The sequence below is a fragment of the Thamnophis elegans genome, chromosome 10, assembly GCF_009769535.1.
Source record: "Thamnophis elegans isolate rThaEle1 chromosome 10, rThaEle1.pri, whole genome shotgun sequence".
NCBI classification, from domain to species: Eukaryota; Metazoa; Chordata; class Lepidosauria; order Squamata; family Colubridae; genus Thamnophis; species Thamnophis elegans.
Window position 1 is genome coordinate 26,282,525 of NC_045550.1, and position 25,086 is coordinate 26,307,610.

The following is a 25,086-nucleotide window of genomic DNA, read 5'->3' on the forward strand; positions in this document are numbered from 1 at the left end:
TAATAGTGTAGCCAAAATAGTACATCTGTGGTTAAGGGTTAAAGCAACTTAAGCTGAGAGTTTTGTAATACCTCACCCCACCCCACCCGCTGCCTGGAGATACTTGAGCTGTCTTTAAAAAGCAACTGCAAGCAGAGAGCTCTGGGAGCCTGCTTGGAGGCAGTTTAGTTTCTGAGCTGAAGGCTGCACCGGAAACAGCTGATGGGCAGCTGGCAGCAGCGGAGAAAGCCTCTCAGTTCAGTTAACAATGGCAGTGATCAATTAATGCAGGAAATAGTCAGATTTCGTTCATTTAACAACCCATTTGATTCAGTTAACGAATTTGATTTTAAAAATTTGTAAAATTGAGTCTGATTCATTTGAAGAATTTTTTGACTTATGACCCTAATGGGCAGGCTCCATTAGGGTCATACCTTGAGGACGATCTGTATAGCAGAAAACTATCTTGAAATACAAACCATTCTGGATAACTGAACTTCTTTCAACAGCGACTGTCTAAATTAACGGTGATCTACATTTCATAATGTATTTGTTTGAATACTTGAAATCCAGTGAATTTTAGCAATAAAGTACACTGAGCTATGTAATCAAAGTTTCTTGAGGCCATCTTTGATGTTTCTTTTCCTATAGCCCAAGGGGCTGCACAAGCCATTATTCCTCATGTGCCTTTTTACTTGGTTGAAGATCTAAAGGAAAAAATATATATTTTAAAAAGTTTGAATGCTTGCATGGAATAAACTCCTGCATGGCTTGCATTTTCCATTTCTAGTTTTGAAAGTAAGAGTCATTTATTGGCTTCAGTCTTATTTATTTATTTTATATCCTGCCTTTATTATTATAAATAACTTAAGGTAATGAAGACATAATACACCTTTCTTCCGTTTTCCCCACAATAGCAACCCTCTAAAATGAGTTAAAGAGAGAAAGAGTGAGTCACCCAGTCAGCTTTCATGTGTAAGGCAATGCTAAATTCATAGTGTCCTGGCTTCTAGCCTAGTGCCTTAACCAGACTAAACTGGTTATCAGTCATGAGTCTATAGACTGAAATCATCCTTGGCAACAAAATCCCCATCCAAAATTTGATTTTGGTAAAACTGTTCTTTAAAATGATACAAGTAATATGAGCAGTTACATTGTAGATAAACTCAACCAATAGGTCCCCACCAACAGTAGATCACAAACGGTACTTTAATTTTCACAATACAAGTTTATATTATATTTATATTTACAACTGGTAGTTACATGGACAATTAGAAATGTCTAGGCTAACACACTCTGACAGAAGAACCTTTGTATGCAAAGATCAAGATGCAGAGAAACCTACACATCTACCATGTCATTTGAAATGAAGAAAAGTTTCTCATATTCAGAAGGATGTTGCAAAGTTCTTATCAACTGTGATTCAATCTCAAGAGTATAACCACTTATTGTACTGTACGACTTACTTTACTGCAATTACGAAGGGAGGGTCCTTAATAAAAACATTTAAGATGATATATGCCAAAGTATCAGTTAAAATTGGAAGGCAGGGGATAGTCACTACGGTGGAAATGGGTTGTAAAAGATCCATCACACTTTCAACTGGAAAGGGCATGGGTGAAGCCTGAAACAGAAAGATTATCATTGGTGAACTTTCCCAAAAGAGAGAACCTGTCTTAGAACTTTAAACCACTTCCCTTCTCTGCCTTACACAGACACAAAGAATAACAGCCTGTTGGATTCATAAATTTTGGTCATAGCAGTGCTGGCCCAGGACAAGTAAAGAGTCAAACTCATGATCTCTTGAAAATAATAATGCAGTCAATCCTTTTTTCTTTCCAGTTAGTTGATTACAACCAACAAGAAGCTAGTCACTTCTATTTTTTTTATGAGCATGAATAGGTGGATACATACCTATTAAATTGGTCTGTAACAGCCCTGATCATTCCCACTGAAAGAGCACATACCAGATGGTATCATTCTTTAGCTGAGGGCCAAAGAGTGGATTGGCTTGAGAAAGAATTGCTAAAAGCCAACTGCAAGAAAAAAAGATAAAATTCCTGTATACAGAGTCACAACTAAGAGCAAAGTAATTAATTTAAAATTATGTATAATTGTTTATTATGAAAGATAAGACTTAGTAAAGGATACAAGGGTGAAATGAGACTCTGAATTTAATTCAATTAGTAAGTAGTGTCAAGAGGAAATTAAGAAAAAACACATAAAGAAGTGAAAGAAATTAGTGAGAGCAAAAGGAACTTCTAAAACGAAGATACTGTACAAATGTTTTGAATGAAAAAGTGTTAGAAAATAGAATAATAACCCAATGGAATTAATGGTAAGAGAACATAGGATAGAAGGTATGGAAGCTATTTGGAAGAGGGTGAAAGGAATTATGTTACAAGTATCATAGAACTGAGTTATGCTTATGAGAAATATGAGAAAAGATGTTTGGTGAAATTACATTGAAAGAATTACATTGTTATTTACATTGCATATAAATAACAAACAAATGTTTGCATTGTTCCAGTGGCACAGCAGAATAACATCATCCTACAGCATGCTAAGAATGGAGTATCTTAATATAGCCTCTTTTATCTCAGATTACCTTTATTTTCCCAGAAAGGAGGAATTGGGATTATATTGCTATATCATCCCCAGCGAGAAAAGCATATGTCTTTTTTTTTAGAAACAGCCCCAGCTACCTCATTCCCATAATTTACTTACAAAAGATAACAACAAACAGCAGTTGTCACCAGCATGGTAATAATCACTCTAAAGAAAAAAGAAAAAAAGTTAGAGAAACATATAAAGAAATTTCAGGGTGACAGAATCAAGAATTACATACTAGGCTGCTGTACACATAAAGTAATTGTACTGTAAGCTATTATTCTTTTGAATCTACATCATGTAACAGAATCCTACCAGATGATCTAGCTAAGCCTTTTGGCAGTTGATTATCTATTGCAAAATCAAGGAGCATAAATCAACACTTACCCCCACTTCCCTTTGGTGAAATGATACACCCTATTCTACACAGAGCACCTGATCTGTGATGGCACAGTTTCTGAAAACAGACATGTCACTTATGTCTCTTGTCTTGTACTATCCTTGGCTGGGGATTCAGGAGTCTCAAGAGGGCATTGGGGAAAGCAGGCTAGAGGGCACAGGGGGTGGGGGAAGCAGCTAGATCAGTATTTCTCAACCTTGGCAACGTCTGGACTTGCTGGATGGAGAATTTTGGAAGTTGAAATGTACAGATCCTCACAGGTTGAGAAACACCGAGCTACATCAACGGCTTCGGGGTCTTGAACGTTTTCCTATTCCTACATTTTCCTAAGCTATTGACGCTCCATCCATCCTGGGGCGTCAATAGCTTAGAATGAATTGAAATGGTGTGAATGGGAAAGCGAGGAAGAAATAGGGCGGAAAAAAGCCTCACCCGCGATTGGGCCCCTTCGGCACCAGCCACGGACCCGCAAAACCCACGAGCCCCCAGAAGATGGAGAAGAGGACCATCGGCAACGCTAAGCCGTGCGCCGTCATAGCGAGACCGTTTCGGATCGACGAGAGGAGCTGTCCACTTCTGCACAACCCAGGCTCCGCCCCCTCTCTCGGATTCCCGTATTCATTGGTCCCTTGGACAGCCTCTCTTCCGGATCAACTCCGCAGGCGTCGCGATGATTGGCTGGCCGCTGGTCTTTCATTGAGCCTTCTCTTTGGAATTTGGGATCCGCGCAGATTATACAACACTGTCCATTTGGCCTCTGCCAAATCGCAGCATAGAATAGAGCCAGGGTGCCCAATCGGTAGCTTTCTCGATGAGCCGAAATATTTTATTTTTCACATTTCTAAAAGCGCCCACCTCCCTCCGCGCATCTTCCTCAAAGGGGAACGCTCTAGTTTCTACAGTATTTGAGTGAACGCTGGCGGGCGGTAAAATATCAGCAACGTTAAGGAAGGAACCTATTCTGAAATGAATTGGTGTTATTTGGAGATTTCTGAAATAATGAGTCAAAGTCCCGTTCTGATAATTACAAGATCCATTCATTGGCTTAAGTAAAATTAATTTCCTTTGATCTTAAAAAGAGCTATATAGCTTAAAAATGTATATATTTTACATATATACATTATAATATATATAATGTTTTATAAGGATTGGCTACAGATACTTTACTTTTGGAGATGCTATTAGAAGTTATCTTTAACTTGTAAGTTAAACTTTTCAGAGAAAGTTGATTATATAAATATGATTGGGCAATGAAAATTTTCTTTTGAACTATATACCTAGTACATGGAGTGTGATAACTGGACAACATAAATATGCTCTTACTATAGGTATGATATTGCAGCATTGAAAAAATAAACGTATAGCTCCATTTATTCAATGGATTGAAGGCCTGATTGCACTTCCCACTTACGAGTGGATTGTATATAGATAATAAATGAATATTATCACTGGACAAGTATATATGCACAATTTTAATCATGTATTATTATAATGACATATACTATGTATTTTTCTGCTGTATAATAAAAAAAAGTTTGGCTTCAACATATGATAGATCAGAGCAAGTGTAAAACTGGGCAAAGGCAATAAGATATTCAACATCTTTGCATTAAACAGACTGACTGCAGTAGAAACCAATGTGTTCCTGTTGTAGCTGGGAAATTTAACAATTGACTAATAATTACAGGGGTTTGAATATGGGCTGTATTTTTTTGAACTTGGTATGTCCAGGGAACCCAGACTAGAAGAAAATATCTGAGGTTTTTTTGAGATCCATTTTGGCCAGGAAACCAGGGGACTAAGAGTGCTGCCTTACACATGAAAACTGGATGAATGCCTTTGGGTCAATCATTTTCTCTCAGCTCAACTCACCTCAAAGGTTATTGTGGGAAAATAGTAGGAAGGACTATTAGATATGTTCACTGCCTTAAATTATTATAAAAACAATAAAGTCAGGATATAAATATTTTCCAGTACCTATTGTAGGTTTTGCATAATATAGCATTTAAATATAGACAAATTAAATATAATCACATTGTATGAAGCAATTGTTAGTTGAATAGTGATATAGTGACCAAGTTCACATATTATACTAAGACATAAATCAGGATTTACAGGCCACAATGGCTGAGTTCACACTTCATTTTAACATAAAAACAATCAAGGTATATGATAACTTACGAAAGCTAAGCTGTTAGTGTTTGCAGATGACCTGGCTAAGCTTCTGCTCACTGTATGAATCAGAAATGTTTTCTGAATGTATATTATTGCCAACCCTGAGAGAGGGAAGTCAAACAAGAAACATGCACCCAGTATGTTTAAGAATTAAAGCAAACAATTGTGAAGATGACTTCTTGACAAATCAAATAAATTGGATGGTGAATAGTCCTGCCTACATAATTCCACGTTTCACTGTTTACTATTTTTTAAGGAGTTTAAGATTAATCTTATACCATTTCAAGTCATAAAATATAACATGGCTTTCTCTCTTAACATATTAATAATAGGTTGCATAAGGACATGAAAAAAGTGGACGAAAAAAATGTTTATCATGTTTATTTAAAACTCATAATACACACTATGTTAATATTTAAAAATGAACAAGTTTCCACTAAAAGAAACATGAAAGCACATAGTTGCATATAATTTAGAATATAAACTGTATTTTGCCATCCTCCACATAATATAAATATTTCCAAATTTCCAAGGCCACTCTTTCCACAATCCTATTCTACATCACGCCATCTTTTATATACAGAATTTAAGGAAATTGAAATTATTTGTGGTTATATCATTAATGAACTGTATTGCAGAACATGAGGAATAACCAAAACAATCCTTCATTTTTTCCACAGATACAATCTCAATAATTTTATAACACAAAAAAGGCCAGCAAAACAGATCATGGTTTGTATTCATGTTTTGAAGCAGTGTTCTCCACATCAATGAAGCCAAGATAGCAGAATATACAATTCTCCTCTTCAATTCAGTCCTCAGGCAGAGGATGACATGGTTCATAAAAGTGTTAATTTTGAACATTTAATGCTTGAGCTATTTAGGAATCCCTCTGAGTTCATTAATTAGCCACACAGCCATACTGAGCAACATCAATGAACCTGATTGATGAGTAGCTGCTAAAGGAGTTGGGACGTACAGAAGTAATGTGCTGATACCCAGGGTGACCTGCAACAGAGCAAAAATATCAATGCTGAAACAGGCATAGCTTAATGTATATAGCATGTTTTTACAAATGTTCAGAAGACCTTTGTATCTGTTGATCTTACCTTTGTATACTGTATAAACAATAATACAAAACAACTTTATGAGAAGATTTAGTGATGGATTGCATGTGACAGGTTAACTTTCTGCCAGGATTTTAATGTTTGTGGTTTTTAATGGATATATGTATGTATTATGTTGTTTTATTATTGATGTTGTTTTAACTGTTGGTTGGGAGCCACCCCAATTTTGATATAAGACTAGGCAGCTATATATATTGTAAGTAAGTAAGCAAGCAAGCAAGCAAGCAAGCAAGCACCGTAAGTAAGTAGTTTTTGTTATTTACTCTCTTACATTCTTTACACTCTTACAAGTGCAAGAAAAAGGAACAACTGCAATAGTAATCCACCCCTTGTTTCATGAAATAATGCTTACACAACTTCACTTTTCTGGCATTTTCTTCCATTATGATATGGCAAATCTATCTGTCTGTCTTGTTTCTAACTCAAAGCTATATGAAAAAAGCTGGTTGTATGGTGTCATGGTTGCTATTAACTGTATTTAAAATCCCTGAGTAAATCATCCAAGATAAATCAGTTTAAATAAGCGCATACTCATCTAGAAGGGCAGTTTATCATTTAGCCCAGAGAATACTATTTCTCTGCTAGCTGGAATTTAAATGTGTACATTAAAATGTGTACATTAATGAGAAATGAATACCTGAAGATATGCTACGGTCAATAAGGAAGCAAATGCCATTCTAGTTCTACGTGGGAGAGAGATCTTCCTGGAAAGTAGATAAAGCATTGTGATGGCTGCAACTGAGGAAATGCCCTAAAGAAAGAAAGAAAAACTATTAAAACATCTTCCAACAGCCCCACCAAAGCCTTGGAAAGCTCCATTTTACAAAGCAAGCCATCTTGCTTTCATCAGGAAGCAAATGGATAGAACAAGCATTGGGTATACTGATATTTAGCAATTTTCAAGCCCTGCCTTCTCTTATACCTTATACTAGGTCAACAGCAATTCTTGAGATTCAGATTATAGCCTGTAGGCTCTACTATTGTGGCCTTATCTTCATAATTTTTATATTCAAATCCTCTTAATGGGTGGGTTTCAAAAGATTATTGTAGTACATTTGCAATAGCTTTGTTTTAATGGATCATGCAAGCTTCAGAATTGAGCTGACATTTTTTACTTTTTTAACAAAAATGATCTTTCTAACCTTCATACCTGGAGAAATTTTTAAAATTATAGATGGCAGAATTGAAATTAGTATCTTAGATTTGTAAAAGCTAACACTCCATCTAAGCTGGTAGAATTCATTCCCATAGTTTTTGTGTGTATTTTTAAAACTAATCAGATTAAAAAAAACCTATTACTTCATAGCATAAAGGCAATGATGCGTACCAGGATTCTGTGATCAAACTGCACTGTTGTAGGATTCTCAAATATATTCTTTGCCATTGGGGAAAAAGCAAGGAGATCATCAGGTATCCAGCGTTCTCCCATCTTTGGAAAGGAATTATATACAAGACCAGCATCCAGTCCAGCCACAAATGCTCCTACAGTTTCAGAGAACAGAGGCTGATACACTTGAAGGCAGATTTTCAAGAAGATATAAAAGTTTTTGAGATGATAAGTTTTTATCCCTAAAACATTTCCTAGCTCTGTATACTGTCCTTCAGGAGCAGGGATTTAAGAACTTTGCTGTCACTGAAAAATCCAAACTTTATCATGGATCTGATGAAGCAAGGTCTTACAATAGATGCATTTTTCTTATCTCCCCCTATTCCCTGCCTCCAAATTTAAGGTACTAGTCACAGAGACATTTACCTGAGAGGGCAGTGAGAAAGATGAGTCCTGATGTCCCATAAGCAAATTTTCTCAGGCGTAATAGTTGGTGGATTTTAGGTAGCTGCCAAAATACAAGTACAATAGTATATGCTATAATCCTTTCATATATTCTACATAAAAGATCTTACAAATTTTCTGATTACATTCCCCATCTCTGCCTCCTGTCTAAGCCTGTAAAGGACATATCTGCCATACCTCTTCCCTATTCCAAATGCAGATGTTGTCTAGGACTATGGCACCAAACCAATATTCAAGATACAAGTTCCATATTTTACATACCTTATGTTGTGGTAGCAACAAGGATAGCCCAGTCCATAAGCTGTAGCAGTAAAGAACAAGAGCAGATCCCAGATGTGCAGTTAAACGATATTGACTGACCCGAGGGATATCATGGGAATCTGGCTTTTCTTCTAATCCACTTTTGACCATATACCAGCCCAAAAGACCCTGTAAAAATAACAAAATAATTATACTGAAACAAAGTTCATTTCTTTTCCTGCTAATATCATATATATTACATGCAATTTCTAAACAGATTCACACAAATAGAGCTTTGTAGAGCACTCTCCACTCACATGAGTAGAGCTCATGTGCAAGGGACCGCTGCTTGTGCAAGTGGATGGCATGTCACTTGCACCAATGAAGCTATGCACTCATGTGCATGCGCCTGCCACACACAAACCCGCACTTTAGCCGAGCCGCCAAGGTGGAAAGGTTGCAGACCACTGGTCTAGGTCACGTTGATTAAACAATGTCATCATGTATAATTCAGGAAATGTACTTTCTCTGTGGCCTGCCCTCTGGAATTACTTCCCACCAAAGATCCAGGTAATTTTTAACTTAAGGATCTTCAAAAAACTATCAAAAGCCTTGTGGTAGGTTGATTGTGGAGCCCCTAATGTTTTGGGGTTTGCTGCTAAGCTTTGAATTGATTCTAAATAAATAAACAGGATAATGTTCATCACCAGATCCACCTACCCTCCCTCTCTCCTTCCTCATTAATTAATTCATTGCAGAATCTCCAGCCCTTCAAGCTTCTGCAAGGCTATCAGAAATTACAGACTTTGACCTACATATAGCTCAGCATTAGCCTTTGAATGTTCGAATGTTGAGATATTACTATTTTTCATTGCCTCAGTTATTTTAAGAATACCCACAACATTTATTCCTAAATGCCAATAGCCATTCCTACCTGAAAGCAGACAAACCCACACAGGGCGAGGACATGACCTTTCAGGGATTGGCTCAAGTAGCCCTTTCTCCAGAAGTAGGCTGCTGGAAGGATGTAAGCCAACCCTACCAGTCGCCCCCACATACGATGTGAGTACTCCATGTACCAGATGAATTTGAACTCTGTCAGTGTCATGTCATGGTTCAGGCTGTTGCATTGGGATTTGTTTTTTAAAAAATAGAAGAAAAAAACAGCAACGTTTAATAATTTGTCTCTAATTTTCAACTCAAATTTCCTCAAAAAGAGCATCCAAAGTCTCCCTTTCCCACCCCACTTATCTGTTGTAGAAAGACAGCCATGCTAATAATAGAATTTATCCTAACTGAACTTTGGTTTGAAAGAATTTAAACAAGAATCATACTTACATTTTAAACTCTGGAAATTGCTGATACTTTAGGAATTCTGCCTCCCAGTCCTCCTGCGTTTGAGGAGGCTTCATCTCCCGCACTAAGTGCCAGTCAACCATTGAAAGCCCAGATTCTGTCAACCTTAGAAAGACAGCAAAGAAAGAAACTATTTATCAGGGGAGAAAGTCCTTTTATGTTATAGATGTGCCTACTAGAAAAGCAGAGTTAGAACATAACAAGTGATTTAAAAATACTTAAGATATGCATACATAGTAAAAATAATGTACACATCACATAGATTTTCCAAGGGAAAAAGAAATAAGATTATCTTAAACATTCTGGAGGATTGATATGAAGGATCATATAAAATGAAATATATTTAGTTTGCGCTTTTAAATGACATGCTCAGCTCAAATACTAAGAAACAGAATTCCTACCTCAATAATCAAAGACATAAAAAGAATGACACAAGTACTCAAAGGGAACATTTTTTAAAACATTCACTAACAAACGCTTAGTAATACAGCAAAGCTATGAGGAAGTTGCAAAAATATATTCTTTGGATATAAAAAGATCCATTGAATATGGTGCATTTATTGTGAGAAAAAAAAATAGGGGAGTTGAGGATGAGAAAGTCACTTTCCTCACCTGGTTACGCCACCAAGTACCACAGCTCCAGCCACAGTACCGCTGCAGATTATGAGCCAGCGTCCTATTGTTCGGTCTGTCACAGCATTGGGTACAGGTGGTACTGCCACTCTGGAATGTGAAGCTCCTTCTGAAACTGCACTGTGTTGTGCCCGTTTCTGCAGGAGCTGCCGCCACCTGAGACATTGCTAAAGAAAAAGAAGGTGATAAGACACTAACTATTCAAGCAACCCTTTGTATAAATACTTGGTACAATGCAGTATTAAATATTTTTACTACTGGACTGGACTAAGGAGATAACTGTTAATAAAAAAAGAACCAAGAGAACCTTGGAAAGATGCACTTAAAAATAAAAAAAATGTTTTTGGTATATCATTTTCTTTCTTCTGTTCAATTATGCATGATTCTTGAAGATAGATTCCTTGCAGTTTTCTTGGCAACATTTTTCCTTCCTAGGGCTGAGAGATTAATGACCTGCCCAACGTCACGCATCTGACTTTGTGCCCAAGGTAGGAGTAGAATTCAGAATTTCCCAGTTTCTAGCCTAACCACTACACCAAAGTGGCTTTCAATATATGATTTAAGACAAAGAATTCTGAAGATGGAAATCCACACATCTTCAAGTTGCCAAGGTTGAAAAATACTGACTTAAGGTATACTTAAAAGAGAAGCTATTGTGCTTTTAGAAAGCACAAGAAAAAACAGATTCACAAGAGTTCTAATAGAAAAAGATACATTAGAATGTCAACTGATTTGACCAAGAAGCTTAGTACAACTTTTTATATTTTTATTGTAGAAGTCAATTGGGCAGATTTCTCAAAAAACAGTAACATCCACAGCAAACAATTATGGCAAATAGCTTGTACAATAATGTCATCATGCAATTGTAAAACGCATATCATTGTATCCCAATATCTGATCAAGTATGCAAGCCAGGGCATTTGTATAATGATATTACATGCGTATCATCAGTTTTTCCCTCTAGAGATGAACACATTCATAAGTACCTCAAAGAGAAAAGAAGCCGATAGTAAGGAACTACCATTTCGATCAACTTATTCTGGATTCTTGTCCTTTGAGCTTGCTTCTTGCAGATGCTTAATTACGAGACACTGATGAGGTTGCCTTGTAATTAAATGTCTGCAAGAATAAAAGCAAACTCAGTGAACAACAAAACCCAACAATTCAATCATGAGTTACATATATAGTACAGGTAGGCCTCAATTTACAAGCACAACTGGGATCAGAATTTCTGTTTCTAAGCAAGATGGTTGTTAAGTGAGTTGCCCTGAATTTTTCAACCTTTTTGCCATGGTTATTAAATGAATCATTGCAGTTGTTGTGAATCATATGGTCATTAAGTGAATTTGGATTATTCACTTAATAGATTATCATAGAAATAGGATCCCAAGTCACTTCATATATTATATGTTTTGCGTGTGCCTGGGTGTAAGACTCCGTATGACCATGAAATTGCCGGACAGAATAAAATAATAAAATTCAATTTATTATTTAATTTTTGCCCGGATGTTTGCAGTCCAGGTGTGATAGACCTAACTTTAGAGATCAGGAAATCATACTCTACTGCGCAAGTACCTGGCCGGAAGAATTTCCTTGACGGGGTGCGAGCAAAAATCGACTACCCCTTAGTAGTACGGTCCGCAAGAGCATCGCTTCAAGTTACCACGCGGAAATAGCTTTCCTCTAAACCGGAAGTAAGGCAACTTTCCCCGGAACCGAAGTGCGGCGAGTTCCATGGGGGTGTCACGTGATGGAACGACGCTTCCCGCGTTCAAGGTCAAGACAGGTGAGAGCTGGGGGCGTGGCCTTCTCCCTTTCCCAGCAGTCCCGTCAACCTTAAAGCCACCTCTGGCGGAGCTCCCCCCCGCCCCGCCTCGTGGTTGACGTAGAATGAGGAAATGGGACCGGAAACGAGGCCCGGTGGGAGGGTGCGAGGGTGAGTGGGTGGAGGGGAAACTAAGAACGGGAACCGGAAGGGACCATGAGGCTTGGGAAGGCGGAGTTGAACGCATGCCCGCGCGCAAACCCCCCATCCACCCGTTCATAGGTTCAGAATAGCTTTGAAAGAAGCAAGCCATGCAGGTGGGGAGGTTTCGCTGGTGCCCCATTTCTGCCTGGGTTGGGCTCGCTGCACTTCCAGAAAACTAAAGCATGGCTGGCTGGGGAATTCTGGGAGTTGAAGTCCACAAGTCTTAAAGTTCCCAAGTTTAGACACCCCTGTTTTAGATCTTCGGAGTGGGTGTGTATTGACACACAGAAATTGGCATCCGCACATGTGCTGTAAAGTGATGGAGTTAGGCGTTTCTTCCCCCATCAAGGCTCTAGTGAAAGCCATCCTCCCAAATCTGCTACATTCATTGAGAAAACATGCAGATAGTAAATACGTTCACTATTTTTCTGATGAATAAATAAATTGGTCTCCAGTTTTCCCTTCTGTTAAAATAATACAGTTACAATAAGATTTTATAAAGTTATATTTGGTTCAGGCTGACTGTTTGCCCATATAGCTTCTAAGTTATTGTTTTTCCATAATGCAAGGCATTGCATCACCGTTATGTAAAATAATATAACCAATTAATACAATGCCAACAATGCAGTTAACTGGCACTATTTCAGATGAACATGGGATCCTAGCATTCTAAAATTAAGGCCAGTTGTAAAAGAAGCATGATTACTATGCATGTCTCACTAGACTTTTGAATACTTTATAGTTGAAAGGTTTGCTTTGGACTAAGAACATATAATAATCTACACAAGAAGTTAGAGTAGTTAGAATTACCAAACTCATGTGGGTATTTTGTCTTATGATCAAAAAGTTGATCATAGACAATTGTATAATAAACACAAAATACAGTAATCAAAGTCTTGGTGTTGGTGCATTACTTATTAGCAATCACAGGTCAGTCTTTTATGTGTCTAAAATCTTTCTGCATTAGCCTAGGACACTATTCATCACTTTTGTGGATGCCAGATCTTTCCTCAACTTTTGAATTCCTATTTAATAGCCAAAATACTTTATCTGAAAAAAAGAGAGAGACGCCAAATCAGTTTTGCTCATTGTAGAATCTTTTTACATGGAGAAAAAATTGGATCTTTAATAAGCAAAAATATTATTGCTGTTGCCTCTCCCTTTATGCCCTCATCTTAATTTTCTTTTCTTGTACTTTAGGAAAATATTTGGGATTACCTTTAATTACCTTAATTATTGTATGTAATCCATGAATGTGCTAAGATATTGTCTTCAGAAGTTTATATTATGCTTTCAAAAGTAATATGGAGGTGGTTGAAGATCAAGTCTTTTATTAAAGTGTTAGCATTTCACTAAGAATTCCTAGGTATATTGTTCAGACAGTGTTGTTTATAAAGCGTAAACAGAATTTAACTAGTAAATGGAAATCTAGGAACCTTCTGAGTTTTGAGTTCAGATATATTTGGGTTCATTATGCAGAAGAAACTGAGTGAGAACTACAGTTTGAGATATATTTTCATCTTTTTCATAAATAGCCTTATCCTTTGTTGAAGGGCACAGTCTATTCGCCCCATAACTTCTGCTTTGTGTTTTTCTTCAAGGAATGGCCAATGGCTTTCTCATGGAAGTATGTGTTGATTCAGTGGAATCTGCCATTAACGCTGAAAGAGGAGGTAATTCCATAAAATAGAAGTTGAAGATACTGGGAGACCTACTTTTGGGGGACATAGGCTATTACAAAAAGCGTTATGAAGCCATTTTGGAAATTCTTTTGGAGGGAAAAGCAAGATGTGTAATGTTATAAAGTATAAACTTATGTAATAAGTTATGTAATAATATTATGTAATATCTTCATTTCTTTTGTGTGCTCTGACACAGGCAAGGTGCAAATTTATATGAATAGATAATTCATATACAGTTGTTTTAGAGCTTTTGTGTTGTTTTACTTTAATCAGTCCCTCAGCAAATCATGTGGAATGCATATTCACTTTTTCATTTTTGTTACTACTTAGAAGTCCAAATGAGGATATTAAATAAACCCTTACCTTGTAAATGAACTTTCAGGAATGCCCAGAAATATTTGTTACAGTAAAAAAATGTAGTGTTCCTATCACCTGCTTTCAAACAGTATACGGGTATCTGTATCTTTTGCAGGTGCTGGTCGCCTTGAACTATGTGCCAATCTGATGGAGGGTGGAACTACACCAAGTATTGGTGAGTTGACAAGCTGAATCCAGCCTCTCAGCCTTTACAGTGATGAGAATTGAATAGTGCTATAAGATGTTGTAAACTAGTCCTTGGCCTACAGCAGGGGTACCAAACTAGCTACCCGTGGGCGAGATGTATCACATGCAGGCCACACGTATCCCAGTTCTGCGAATGGGGAAAAACATCATGTGATGGCAAAGTGATGCCGCAAGTTTGACACCCATGATTACAGATCTCAGATAAAAAGGAAGATATTACTTTTCTAATTGAAACCAGAATGCTATGCCATTAGCCATGTTGTGCTTTTTAGAAGCAGGGTAAAACTTTTTCATTTTTGTTCATTTGCACTTCTTCAATGTCCCTTTTACTTCCCAACCTCTTCAGGAAAAGGTAAGAATTTTCTTTTTTCTTTTTGATTATTGCTGCAGGAAGCAGATCTGAGGGACTTGGGGACTTTTGGGTGTTGATATCATTATCTTTTGTTATAATGTAGTTTACTGCCGTGTCATATTCATGTGCTATCCTAACTTTTAACTGATGCGTCTTACCTCTTTTATTACTTATAGGTCTTTTGCAAGTAGTAAAGCAATGCACAAGAATCCCCATATTTGTAATGATCCGCCCCCGTGGTGGGGATTTCCTCTACTCTGATCGGGAAACAGAGGTGATGAAAGCTGATATCCAACTTGCCAAGCAGTATGGAGCGGATGGGCTGGTATTTGGAGCTTTAACTGAGGATGGCTATGTAGACATGGAACTCTGCACAGCACTGCTTGGTTAGAGTCTTGCTTTCCTTAAGATTCATTTGATTTCTGTGACCATCACTTTAGTAAATCCAAATCTCAGATAGAAAACTGCCCAATGGTGTCTTACAGGTAGATTTATGACCCCCATACCTTATTGCTTGGGAGAAGCAGGCTTATTCTTCTGAGCTGAGATGATGTATTGTTGAGGTATGATTATAGGAAAGTTACAGTAACTGCTTACCGTACACCTAGGGGTATCATGAGTTGTTATTATTAGAATTAGCCAATTTTTAGTTCTTTCTCATTTAAGATGAATCATATAGTTGTGGGTTTTTTTTTTGGTGTTTTTAGTCCAAGAGCTCATATTTTCAGAGAAAAAGAAATAGTGTATATTTCCCCATCATGCATAACCCTCAAAGACTTTTTAGCTGGCAGCTTTCAGCATCTTTAATCATGCCTTTTCATTTAATTTTGTGTTCATAATTTCTAGACAGTTCTGCATCAGAATGGGTCCTACAAATTTATAGAGAAAGAAAGTTCAAAGTGACAGATATACTCCATATAGTACACATAGTACAAATAAAAGCAAATATAATTTTAGCTGTAAAACTGAAAAGGTATGAACAGTGAAGCAAAGGCAAGGCAGTTAGTAACAATGTATGGACAAATAAAATTATTTTGATCCTACACTGAAAATATAGTCATACAGCAAGTATATATATTATTATATAAAAGTAAAAAGTTGAGGTTTTTCTACTGTACCAAAAGAATTAGAAATCAATATTTCTATTTTTATTTCCCCCGTTATCCTACACTTTTCTTTCTTCCCCCTTTCCCCTTATTTTCATTTTTCTCAGTACTACTGTTGTTTTATATTTTGATAAACTGGTAAAATGTTTTAAATGAAAATATAGTCCTACAGTAAAATAATCTAGCAATTCTTTAGGGACAATGTCACAAAATTGGATTGATACAAAGGAAAGGCCTTTTCTTTTGTGTTAAAAAAAATTAGTGTATCTACTGCAAGAGACAGTCCTTCAGGTATTTGGTTCCAAAGACACTTAAAGCATTAAAACTAATGTTCATTTAATTCTGCGAATGATTTATTGACATGTTGTCTATGGAGAAGAATAGAAATATTTATTTATTTAATTTATTGTATATATCAAATTTAGAGACTGCCCCTCTCACTCATGGATGCTTCTTTCATTTGAAGATTGCTTTTCAGTAGGTATATCAGCATAATTGTTGTAAGGGATTTCATATACAAAAGTTAGAGAAAACTTTGAAAAGATATCTTGGTAGACAAGATTAGAAGCAGATAAAGATTGTAGAAATGGTCTCAAGGTAGCATGACTGAACTATTATACAAGCTGCCTTTTTATGAAAAGTCTTTTGTAAGAAAAAGATGTGTTTTCACTTCAGCATGAGAATGTGACTAATTAGAGGCCTTTCCCTTGCAGCTGCTTCTCGCCCTTTGCCAGTCACCTTCCACAGAGGTGAGTTTTATAGCTTAGAGAGGGAATTGGGAAAATGCAGCCCCAGACACTGTGACATGCCAGTTGGGGTTTGTGAGAATGTTGTCTGAGGTGTCACTGCTGCCGCCTAGGGAATTCAGCCTTACTTTGAGATCCAGACTCATGATTAATGTCCTGCTTTTTATTTATTACAAAAATCTTTATGAATGGTTAGACTTTTCTTATTGGTAGATTTTTTAAATACAGACTGATTTGTTTCAATGCAGCTTTTTTTTCTTTTGGACATTAAAAAAAAATTAAACATTTAAGGAATAAAATAAATGAGTACTTAAAATAGAAATGAAAAATAAAATATCAATAAAAAGCCAGAAATTTTATGTTTGTTATAAAATTTAAAATTAATTATTTCATTGCTTAAATAATTGACTATATAAAACCAAACTTTCTAGGAAATAATTGAAAACCATCACAAAACTCTGTACATTCATTATATATTTATTTTTGCAGTTATGGGCAAAATGTTCCCCATTATGTTGAAATCTTATATTGACACCATGCTGCTCGGGAATGTTATCCCGTTGATTATCAACAACAAACAGCTAACATAATAATAAAATTTAAAATTTAGGAGAGCAGGCTCACCTCTGTCTTTTGAATCTTATAAAATAATATATTTTACTCTTAAGTTTTTTCCTCTTTCCCAGTACATTTGTTAACTATTATTTGTTAATCTTGTGTTTCTTATTCTAGAACTAAGACCGATACTATTTGAAATTAAAAACGTAACTAAGATAACAATTTATCAATTGTAATTAGTCTTAACCAGAAGAGTTTTAATTCCCCTGCAGCTTTTGACATGGTCTGTGATCCTGTAACAGCCATGGAAACACTGATATCCATAGGTTTTGAGCGGGTGCTAACTAGTGGTTGTGACAGCTCTGCCCTGGAGGGGCTGCCCTTGATAAAGCGGCTGATAGAACAGGTGAGCTTTCATTTCTCCCATTTTTTAATTCTGCTGATAATTTGTCCTCTTTTTCCTGATAATAGAGAAAATGTGAGTTAGCTGTCAGTCTGCTATCTCAAGATTCTATGTGAGTTATATTTTATGTTATAAGTGAGGTTACTAATCCTTTTTTTTCTTTATAGGCAAAGGGCAGGATTCTTATTGTACCAGGTAAGTTTGTTATGAGTGCCATTAGCTGATATAGGGTAAAGTTCAATAATGTATTGATGAGATTATGTTAGTTTTTGGATGATAATCTACTGGACTTCATTTCTATCCCCTCTCTAAACTTTGCTAGCCTTAGCATTACTATTTACTTGCTGAAGAGATGCAAGTTTGCTATCCATTGACCTTAAAAGCTAAAGTGTTTTTGAAAAATAATCCCAGATTCAGAGCAGAGATTCCCTCTAATATCTGGAGAAAATTGGCTTTGTTTTGTGAACACTTACGCTTAACTTCTCATTTGTGACTCAGAGATGGATTATCTCCAACAGGGGGAGGCATAACAGAGAGAAACCTACAAAGAATTTTAGAAGGCTCTGGTGCTTTTGAGTTTCACTGCTCAGCTCGCTCAGCCAAGAACTCAGGCATGAAGTACAGGTAATAGGGCAAGATCTCCCCTGCCTTAATCTTGTTTGTACTACTTAATGTCACTTTACAGTTTGTAAATTGAATAAAGGCATTGGATGCATTGCAATAAGGTTCATCTCTAGTTCCTAACTTCTAAGCTGTAACAAGAAAGCATCTACAGAAGCAACCACTGGCATTTTATTTCAGTAAAGTGACAACATGGGGTGTTCTGATAAATGCATTGACCAAATAAGAATAGGTTTGAAGTTGTTCTTTTCCTGATTTTTTTCTGGGTCCAGGTGGTCCTGGAGATATGACTGCAATGAAGATCTGCCCATTATGGATCTGCCCATATAGTGATTGCTGTTAAGTGAAGAATCTCACTTAATTAAACCCCAACCCTGCTCTCCCCAGTGCAGGCATTAAATGAACATGCAGGTCGTTAAGTGGAGCACAGGGTCCCGCAGGGATTGTTACGGCAGCCAGAGTGGTTTGTCCTGCAACTGCCATTTTGTTCTGCCCCCAAGTGGGGAACAGGCCCAAGTGCTGCAGGGTCCCAGTGGGGTTGGATGGGGCTGAGCAAGGCAGGGGGGGGGGGGTGCTTACATTAAATTGGTACTGAATTACAGATAATACATAACCTATGGTCAGTTGTAAGGACAAAAGAGCCAAGGTGGCGCAGTGGTTAAATGCAGCACTGCAGGCTACTGCTAGATCAGCAGGTCAGCGGTTCAAATCTCACCGGTTCAGGGTTGACTCAGCCTTCCATCCTTCCGAGGTGGGTAAAATGAGGACCCAGATTGTTGGGGGCAATATGCTGACTCTCTGTAAACCGCTTAGAGAGGCCTGAAAGGCCTATGAAGCGGTATATAAGTCTACTGCTATTGCTATTGCTATATGTAGCTTTGGAGGGAATGTTATAACTTAGAACAGCTGTTAATTGATTGTATCCCGAGGATTACTTGTATACTTTTTAGGTAACATTTAAAAACTTGTTGCTTTTCTTTCAGGAACTCCAGTGTTAAGATGGGAGCCTCCCTCTCTACACCTGAGCATTCTAGCATGGTGGCAGATGTGACTAAAGTGAGGACTCTGAATGCCATTGCAAAGAATGTCCTATAGAAAAAGAAGAGGATACGGGACAGGAAGACCTACTATCCCCTGACTTCCCCATTCCTTAAGTGTAGGCATTTAAGTAGCATTTGGATCAGTCCAATGAAGATGCTGATGTGTGTTTTTCTCCTCTTCCTACTCCCTAGTCTTCATTCAAGCAGTCTTTTCACTAAATAGTATAACATCATTTGTTTATGAGGAGCAAACTCTAGCAAGGCGTGATACTAGCTAAAGAGGCATTCATCACTGGGTCCTTTAGACTTTTCAAATAAATGACGAAGCTGATTTGAACCTTCTTCATGCCATGTGTTTTGTCCTGGGTAGGGACTTTGGTGTTTATTCCAGGCAGGCAAGAGAGGGGAGTATATTAGTTCGCTTCAGGGTTTTGTTTCTGTAGAAGACAGGACTGAAATGGAATTTAGCAGTGGGAGAGAGGTAATTACTTTCATTTAGAGAACGGATGGCTAAAAGAGCAAAAACAGCATGGGAAAATGGTGCAATGCCTTGTAACTGATTCCAGGTTGTGACAATTTAAAGCCCTTAGATGTTTCCACAAATTGGATCCTTTCACATAGGACAGGAAATAAAAGGTTGGTAGGAGTTTTAACTATATCCCATCCTTTGGAAAGTATAACAAAGGATCAGTAAGGCAAGAGCTAGCAGTGCAACCTTTGCCATATCCAAACTCATAGGCACATTGATTTCATCTGTCACAAATGATGAAGAAATTAATAGGAGTCAGTTAAATCTATTCAAAGTCTGGGAAGAGTACAACCTTTTTTTTTTGCAAAGTTTAGCTCCATTTTTCCTTGAATTGCTAGTTACTAGGGCAGTGGTGATGAACCTTTTTTGGCTTGCATGCCAAAAGTGGGGGGTGCATGGGGTTGTGCACAGGCTTGCCACACCCATAATGCAATGCGCATGACACCAGTGCGCATGCGCACATGACCAGTGCTCCCCCCCCCCAATTTTGGCGTGCTTTTTTCACCATCCCCCTGACTCCAGAGGCTTTATAGGAGCCTGGGGAGGGCAAAAACAGCCTCTCCCGCCCTCCCCCAAGGCTTCAGGAGCTTCCCTGAAGCCTCCGGAGCGCGAAAAACCAGCCTTATGGGCAAACCGGAAGTTCAGAAATGGAAGTTCATGGGACATTATATTCGGAAGATTTTGATGGGGGTCTGGGAAAAAATGAGGAAAAAATATTATCTTAGGGTTCCGTGTTGGTTGGCACCATTAGAGGCCTTAACACATCCGAGTTTATTTAATTGGACAAGAAACATAACGTATAAAGATATTATGACAGAAGAGGGCAACATAAAAACAAAGATGGAATTAGAGCAACAGGGCAGGAATTTGGAATGGTGGGAATATTTACAGGTTAGAAACAGGTTTAAAAGTGATAAGGCACGTTTCGGGATCTACCCAAACCCTCAGGGGCTAGATAAAATCTTGTTTGGTGGAGACAAAAAAATGTTATCGAAGATCTACCAATTTTTGACCTGCCATTCAGGAGGTTGAAGAAGGAGGGCATTGGTGAGTTCATATGTGTATTTGAGTGCAGGGTAACGGGCATTCACAAGAGCGAGAAAAGGGGGAAGAAGATTGCAGTGCAAGTGAATGAAGAAAGGCCAGGTGAAGTGGAAAATTATGTAAGCGGCTTGGCTCCTTCCTTGCTGGCTTCCCCATTGACTTGCTTGTAGGAAGTTGATAGAGAAGGTCTCCAATAGCAAGCATGTGACTGCGGGATGCTGCAACTGGTTGTAAGTGGAAACTGGTTGCCAAGCACCCAAAATGTTGTTCATATGACCATGGGGAGCTGCAACGTCTGGAACTTCAAGGTTATAAGTCGCTTTGTTCAGTACTCATAATTTTGAACATTGAATGAATGAATGATTATAATACTGTTTACACATAATATAGAAATATTTTAGAAGATAAAAATTAAAGTGGTTCATGGACTGAAGTGAAATGTCCAAGAAAACTAAAACAGCTTCTCTTGCTGCTGTAAGGATCACAACGTATGCCAAACCAAGAACTCTAGGAAGAACATTTCATAAGTGAAGACTTACCCCATAGCACTTATCACTTTCTTGTTGCAACTAGGTTTGACTCATTTAGGGAAGCAGGGAGACTGAAAGAGGGTTTGTATCAGTAATATAGGAGATTGTCCTGTCAAATAACCTGGTCTCAAGTCCTGCTGAACTTTTAAATAGGACTGGACATTTATTCTGAAGGTTTATTGATGTTTGTCCAATAGCTTCATATGAACATCCTATTAATATCATTTTATCAGTTGAGTTTAGAAACGAACTGTCAGCTTGTATTGATGGCCAAATACCAATGTCATAATAGCATAATGTATAAAACACTTCAAACAAACTGCATGTGGAAGTATTAAAAGTTGTGCAAGAAGAGGTCAGAAAAGTTCAATAAATAATTGTGTTTTCATTTAACCAAGGTTGCAAGAGTTCAGGAGACTTTGAGCCAAATGTTATATTGTGCAAGTCACACACTAAAAAAAAAGGTGATGGACTGTTTGCTGCAAAAATTAACTCTTTCCCTTCAAACATAGAAGACGTGGGGAAAGGAACATCTCAGGGCAATGGCTTTGCATTTTTAGAAAATTTTCAAAGGAATTATAACACCGCACAGGACAAGCCAGTTACTGATATATCTCACGCTCAAACCAAATGCCAGTCTCTAGACATTTTTTGAAAAAATATGTTGATATTTAATTAACCAAGGGATATAAATTCCCCATCCCGGGGGCACCAAACACTTTCCTTAGAATTAAATCATCATTTGCTCTGGGTTTAGTCATTTTACCATATATGAAAAAAAATCCTTTTCACTGTGTTTAGTTTTTTCAATGGTTTCTGATGTTTTTTGAAATTGGTGTCATAATTGCTGACTAGAAATAAATTGGGGAAGAGAGTAAGTAGGGAAGGAGTTTGGTAGTAGTAGTTAAGATGATAGGATAGAAACTGGGAGTCCATGATTCTAGTCCTGCCTTAGGCACAAACTCAGGTCCCTGTGAGCCAGCCACATTTTTTCAGCCCTAGGACAATGGAAATGGCAAACCATTTCCAAAAGGTTTGCCCAAAAAAACTGCTTGGACTTTTCCAGGCCATCAGCAAGACTCAAAGCTGACTTGAAGACATAGTCTTCTCCAAACTCTCGATTCCCAGTGCAGAACTAATCTGCTAAAAGAACTCTTTCCATGTATATTTCACCCTTGTTGGCACTGGAGAAGGAGGACTTTTAAAATGTTATTATATATTTTGAAAATGTCATCCAGGACATTGTTACTCTCCGCTCAGATCCATTAATTTTGTATCTCCCAAGAACTAACTCCCACCCATTTCTTTTCCACAGTTCCCGAGTCTGATTATAGGGTTAAAGATTAATGATATTGTATCAGGTTCCTAATACTGCTTTGTTGAACACTTGGGACTTTTGCCCCTGGCTTCCTGGGTTACACAGAATAGTTTGACAACAGCTGGAGAAGAGAACATTGGCCATGGCAGCAACAGCTTTGGAACATTTTTGTGGTTCTGTTTTCTGGGTAAGTGGCAACTTCTCTTAGTCAGGATGACACTAAATGTAATTGTCATGAATTGTGAGTTGTTTGATAACGGTGAAGCAATTTAATTCGTTGGGGCAGCGTGTATCAGTTACTGATATATACCTATAGCAAATATGCACAAATAAGATTGCAATTGAGGCATTAGCAAACTCACTGTATATCCATTTTGAAACATTGACCTCACCGGTTTTAATTTACAGGGTCTTCTTGGTGGGAACTTCAGAACTTAGTTACAGGAAAACATTTACATTGTTTTCAGTGCACATTGTAACAATCATAAATACAATCATTCTAAAGAGAAATTCTTTAGACTTTTATAAAAATTAAAATTCTTTTTATTTCACAAAGATGAAGAAAATGGATGATCTATGTGAGCTGTACTACAGGTTGGATGGTTGACTGATTCCATTAAAAAAAAAACCCACTCTTGTAAAGAAAGCATGTCAGGAAAGGATGTTTTGCTCAACTTTGTCCAAAATGTGCTAGTTTCCTAAATAGTTTTTGATTGGGGCAGTGTTTAGATATCTTGCTTTCCTTTTAAATTCTGAAGTGATATATCACATGATACAATTCAATACAATAGCAGAGTTGGAAGGGATCTTGGAGGTCTTCTAGTCCAACTGCCTGTCTAGGCAGGAAACCCTATACCGACAAATGGCTATCCAACATCTTCTTAAAGACTTGCAGTGTTGGGGCATTCACAACTTCTGGAGCCAAGCTGTTCCACTGATTAATTGTTCTAACTGTCAGGAAATTTCTCCTCAGTTCTAAGTTGCTTCTCTCCTTGATTAGTTTCCACCCATTGCTTCTTGTTCTACCGTCAGGTGCCTTGGAGAATAGTTTGACTCCCTCTTCTTTGTGGAAACCCTGAGATATTGGAACACTGCTATCATGTCTCCCCTAGTCCTTCTTTCTCTTAAACTAGACGTACCCAGTTCCTGCAACCGTTCTTCATATGTTTTAGTCTTCAGTCCTCTAGTCATCTTTGTTGCTCTTCTCTGCACTCTTTCTAGAGTCTCTACATCTTTTCTACATCGTGGTGACCAAAACTTAATGCAGTATTCCAAGTGTGGCCTTACCAAGGCATTATAAAGTTGTATTAACACTTCACATGATCTTGATTCTATCCCTCTGTTTATGCAGCCTAGAACTGTGTTGGCTTTTTTGGCAGCTGCTGCACGCTGCTGGCTCATATTTAAATGGTTGTCCACTAGGACTCCAAGATCCCTCTCAGCGGGGATCGGCCTTCGGCGTTGTCGGGCGCCCCCCTCCCCTCACACGGACGGCGGCTTCCCAGCGTGTTACGAGCTGGGGACGGCGCTGGCTGAGTTCGGGAGTTCGGGACGGCTGAGTTTAGGGTGGCGCTGCCACTGCCGCTTTGAACAATTTGCGGCTTGAACGGCGTGACCGAGTGGCACCGAGTGGCCGGTGGGATCCCCCCCCTCCTCCCCAGGAACCTCAATTGAGAGCGTTGCGGCTTGAGAGAACCGCGGCCTTTGGGAACTGCGCAGCTCTTGCTGCGGTTATTGGGAGCGTTGGGGCTGAATTAGGAACACTGTGGTGCAAACGCTGAGGACGCCGAGGGCGTGCTTCCATACTGGCCTCGGCGGCGCTAGCGGGCGGCGCTAGCGGGTGGTGAGCGTTTCTTTTCCGAATTGCGAGAGACTAAGATCTGGGCTTGTGTTAGACCTGCACCTCACCCTGAGGAAGGAGTGGCTGAGTTTTTCCATCTACGTTGCCGAGACTGGGTGGCTGGTTTCTGGCCACCTCAGCCCTCTAGGCCCCCCCCTTCTCTCTGGCGCAGCCTCCTCTCTGCTCGCCGCTGCGGGAGGCATATGGATGATGGCGGCATTTTTTATGATCTTTTGGTATTTGCAACATCTTCTGACTGCGCCCACCCAGCTTGTCCGGCTTGCTGAACCCTTGGGGACCTTTCTGGATTGCCATCACCCCGGAGGGGGAGAGAACGGCCTGAGCGCCCGTCGAGGTTGGGCGAATCGGACAACTTGGGGTATCATCTTGGATAGTGTCCGTGTAAGTCATCTCACTGAGGCACGCTGGACTCTGGATGGGTGGGGGCACTTACAACAAGTGTGAAGGCCCT

At 38.4% G+C, this 25,086-nt stretch overlaps 4 protein-coding genes across 6 annotated transcripts in view; 2 read left to right on the plus strand and 2 right to left on the minus strand.

Annotated features, from left to right (window-relative positions):
• Positions 1-1,213: 1,213 nt before the first annotated feature.
• LOC116514363 (V-type proton ATPase subunit e 2-like) lies at positions 1,214-3,589 on the minus strand. The gene is made up of 4 exons (XM_032225919.1): positions 3,422-3,589; positions 2,707-2,754; positions 1,894-2,015; positions 1,214-1,603 (listed from the first exon to the last, which is right to left on the minus strand). Exons 1-3 carry the CDS (start codon positions 3,523-3,525, stop codon positions 1,922-1,924), a joined length of 246 nt encoding a protein of 81 aa, XP_032081810.1. The 5' UTR covers positions 3,526-3,589; the 3' UTR covers positions 1,214-1,603; positions 1,894-1,921.
• A 1,940-nt stretch (positions 3,590-5,529) lies between these two features.
• On the minus strand, positions 5,530-12,006 carry LOC116514227 (cytochrome c oxidase assembly protein COX15 homolog). The gene is made up of 9 exons (XM_032225709.1): positions 11,888-12,006; positions 10,292-10,479; positions 9,662-9,784; positions 9,258-9,444; positions 8,345-8,512; positions 8,045-8,126; positions 7,619-7,773; positions 6,929-7,042; positions 5,530-6,172 (listed from the first exon to the last, which is right to left on the minus strand). Exons 1-9 carry the CDS (start codon positions 11,960-11,962, stop codon positions 6,041-6,043), a joined length of 1,224 nt encoding a protein of 407 aa, XP_032081600.1. The 5' UTR covers positions 11,963-12,006; the 3' UTR covers positions 5,530-6,040.
• Positions 12,007-12,018: 12 nt separating this feature from the next.
• CUTC (cutC copper transporter) lies at positions 12,019-19,697 on the plus strand. 3 transcript variants are annotated; one of them, XM_032225710.1, is made up of 9 exons: positions 12,019-12,098; positions 13,883-13,954; positions 14,436-14,495; positions 15,056-15,265; positions 16,699-16,734; positions 17,562-17,695; positions 17,860-17,887; positions 18,211-18,316; positions 19,297-19,697. In XM_032225710.1, the coding sequence occupies exons 1-9, from the start codon at positions 12,047-12,049 to the stop codon at positions 19,406-19,408; spliced, it is 810 nt and encodes a 269-aa protein (XP_032081601.1). In that variant the 5' UTR covers positions 12,019-12,046; the 3' UTR covers positions 19,409-19,697. The 3 variants fall into 3 exon arrangements, with proteins under 3 accessions (XP_032081601.1, XP_032081602.1, XP_032081604.1); XM_032225711.1 differs by lacking the exon at positions 12,019-12,098 and adding an exon at positions 12,161-12,248; XM_032225713.1 differs by lacking the exon at positions 12,019-12,098 and adding an exon at positions 12,258-12,394.
• Positions 19,698-22,854: 3,157 nt separating this feature from the next.
• The window catches only part of ABCC2 (ATP binding cassette subfamily C member 2), a 51,243-nt gene continuing 49,011 nt past the window's right edge, over positions 22,855-25,086 (plus strand). Inside the window, exon 1 of the mRNA XM_032225094.1 lies at positions 22,855-22,961. Coding sequence (XP_032080985.1) covers positions 22,917-22,961 — 45 coding nt within the window. The 5' untranslated portion in view covers positions 22,855-22,916. The remainder of the gene's footprint in view (positions 22,962-25,086) is intronic.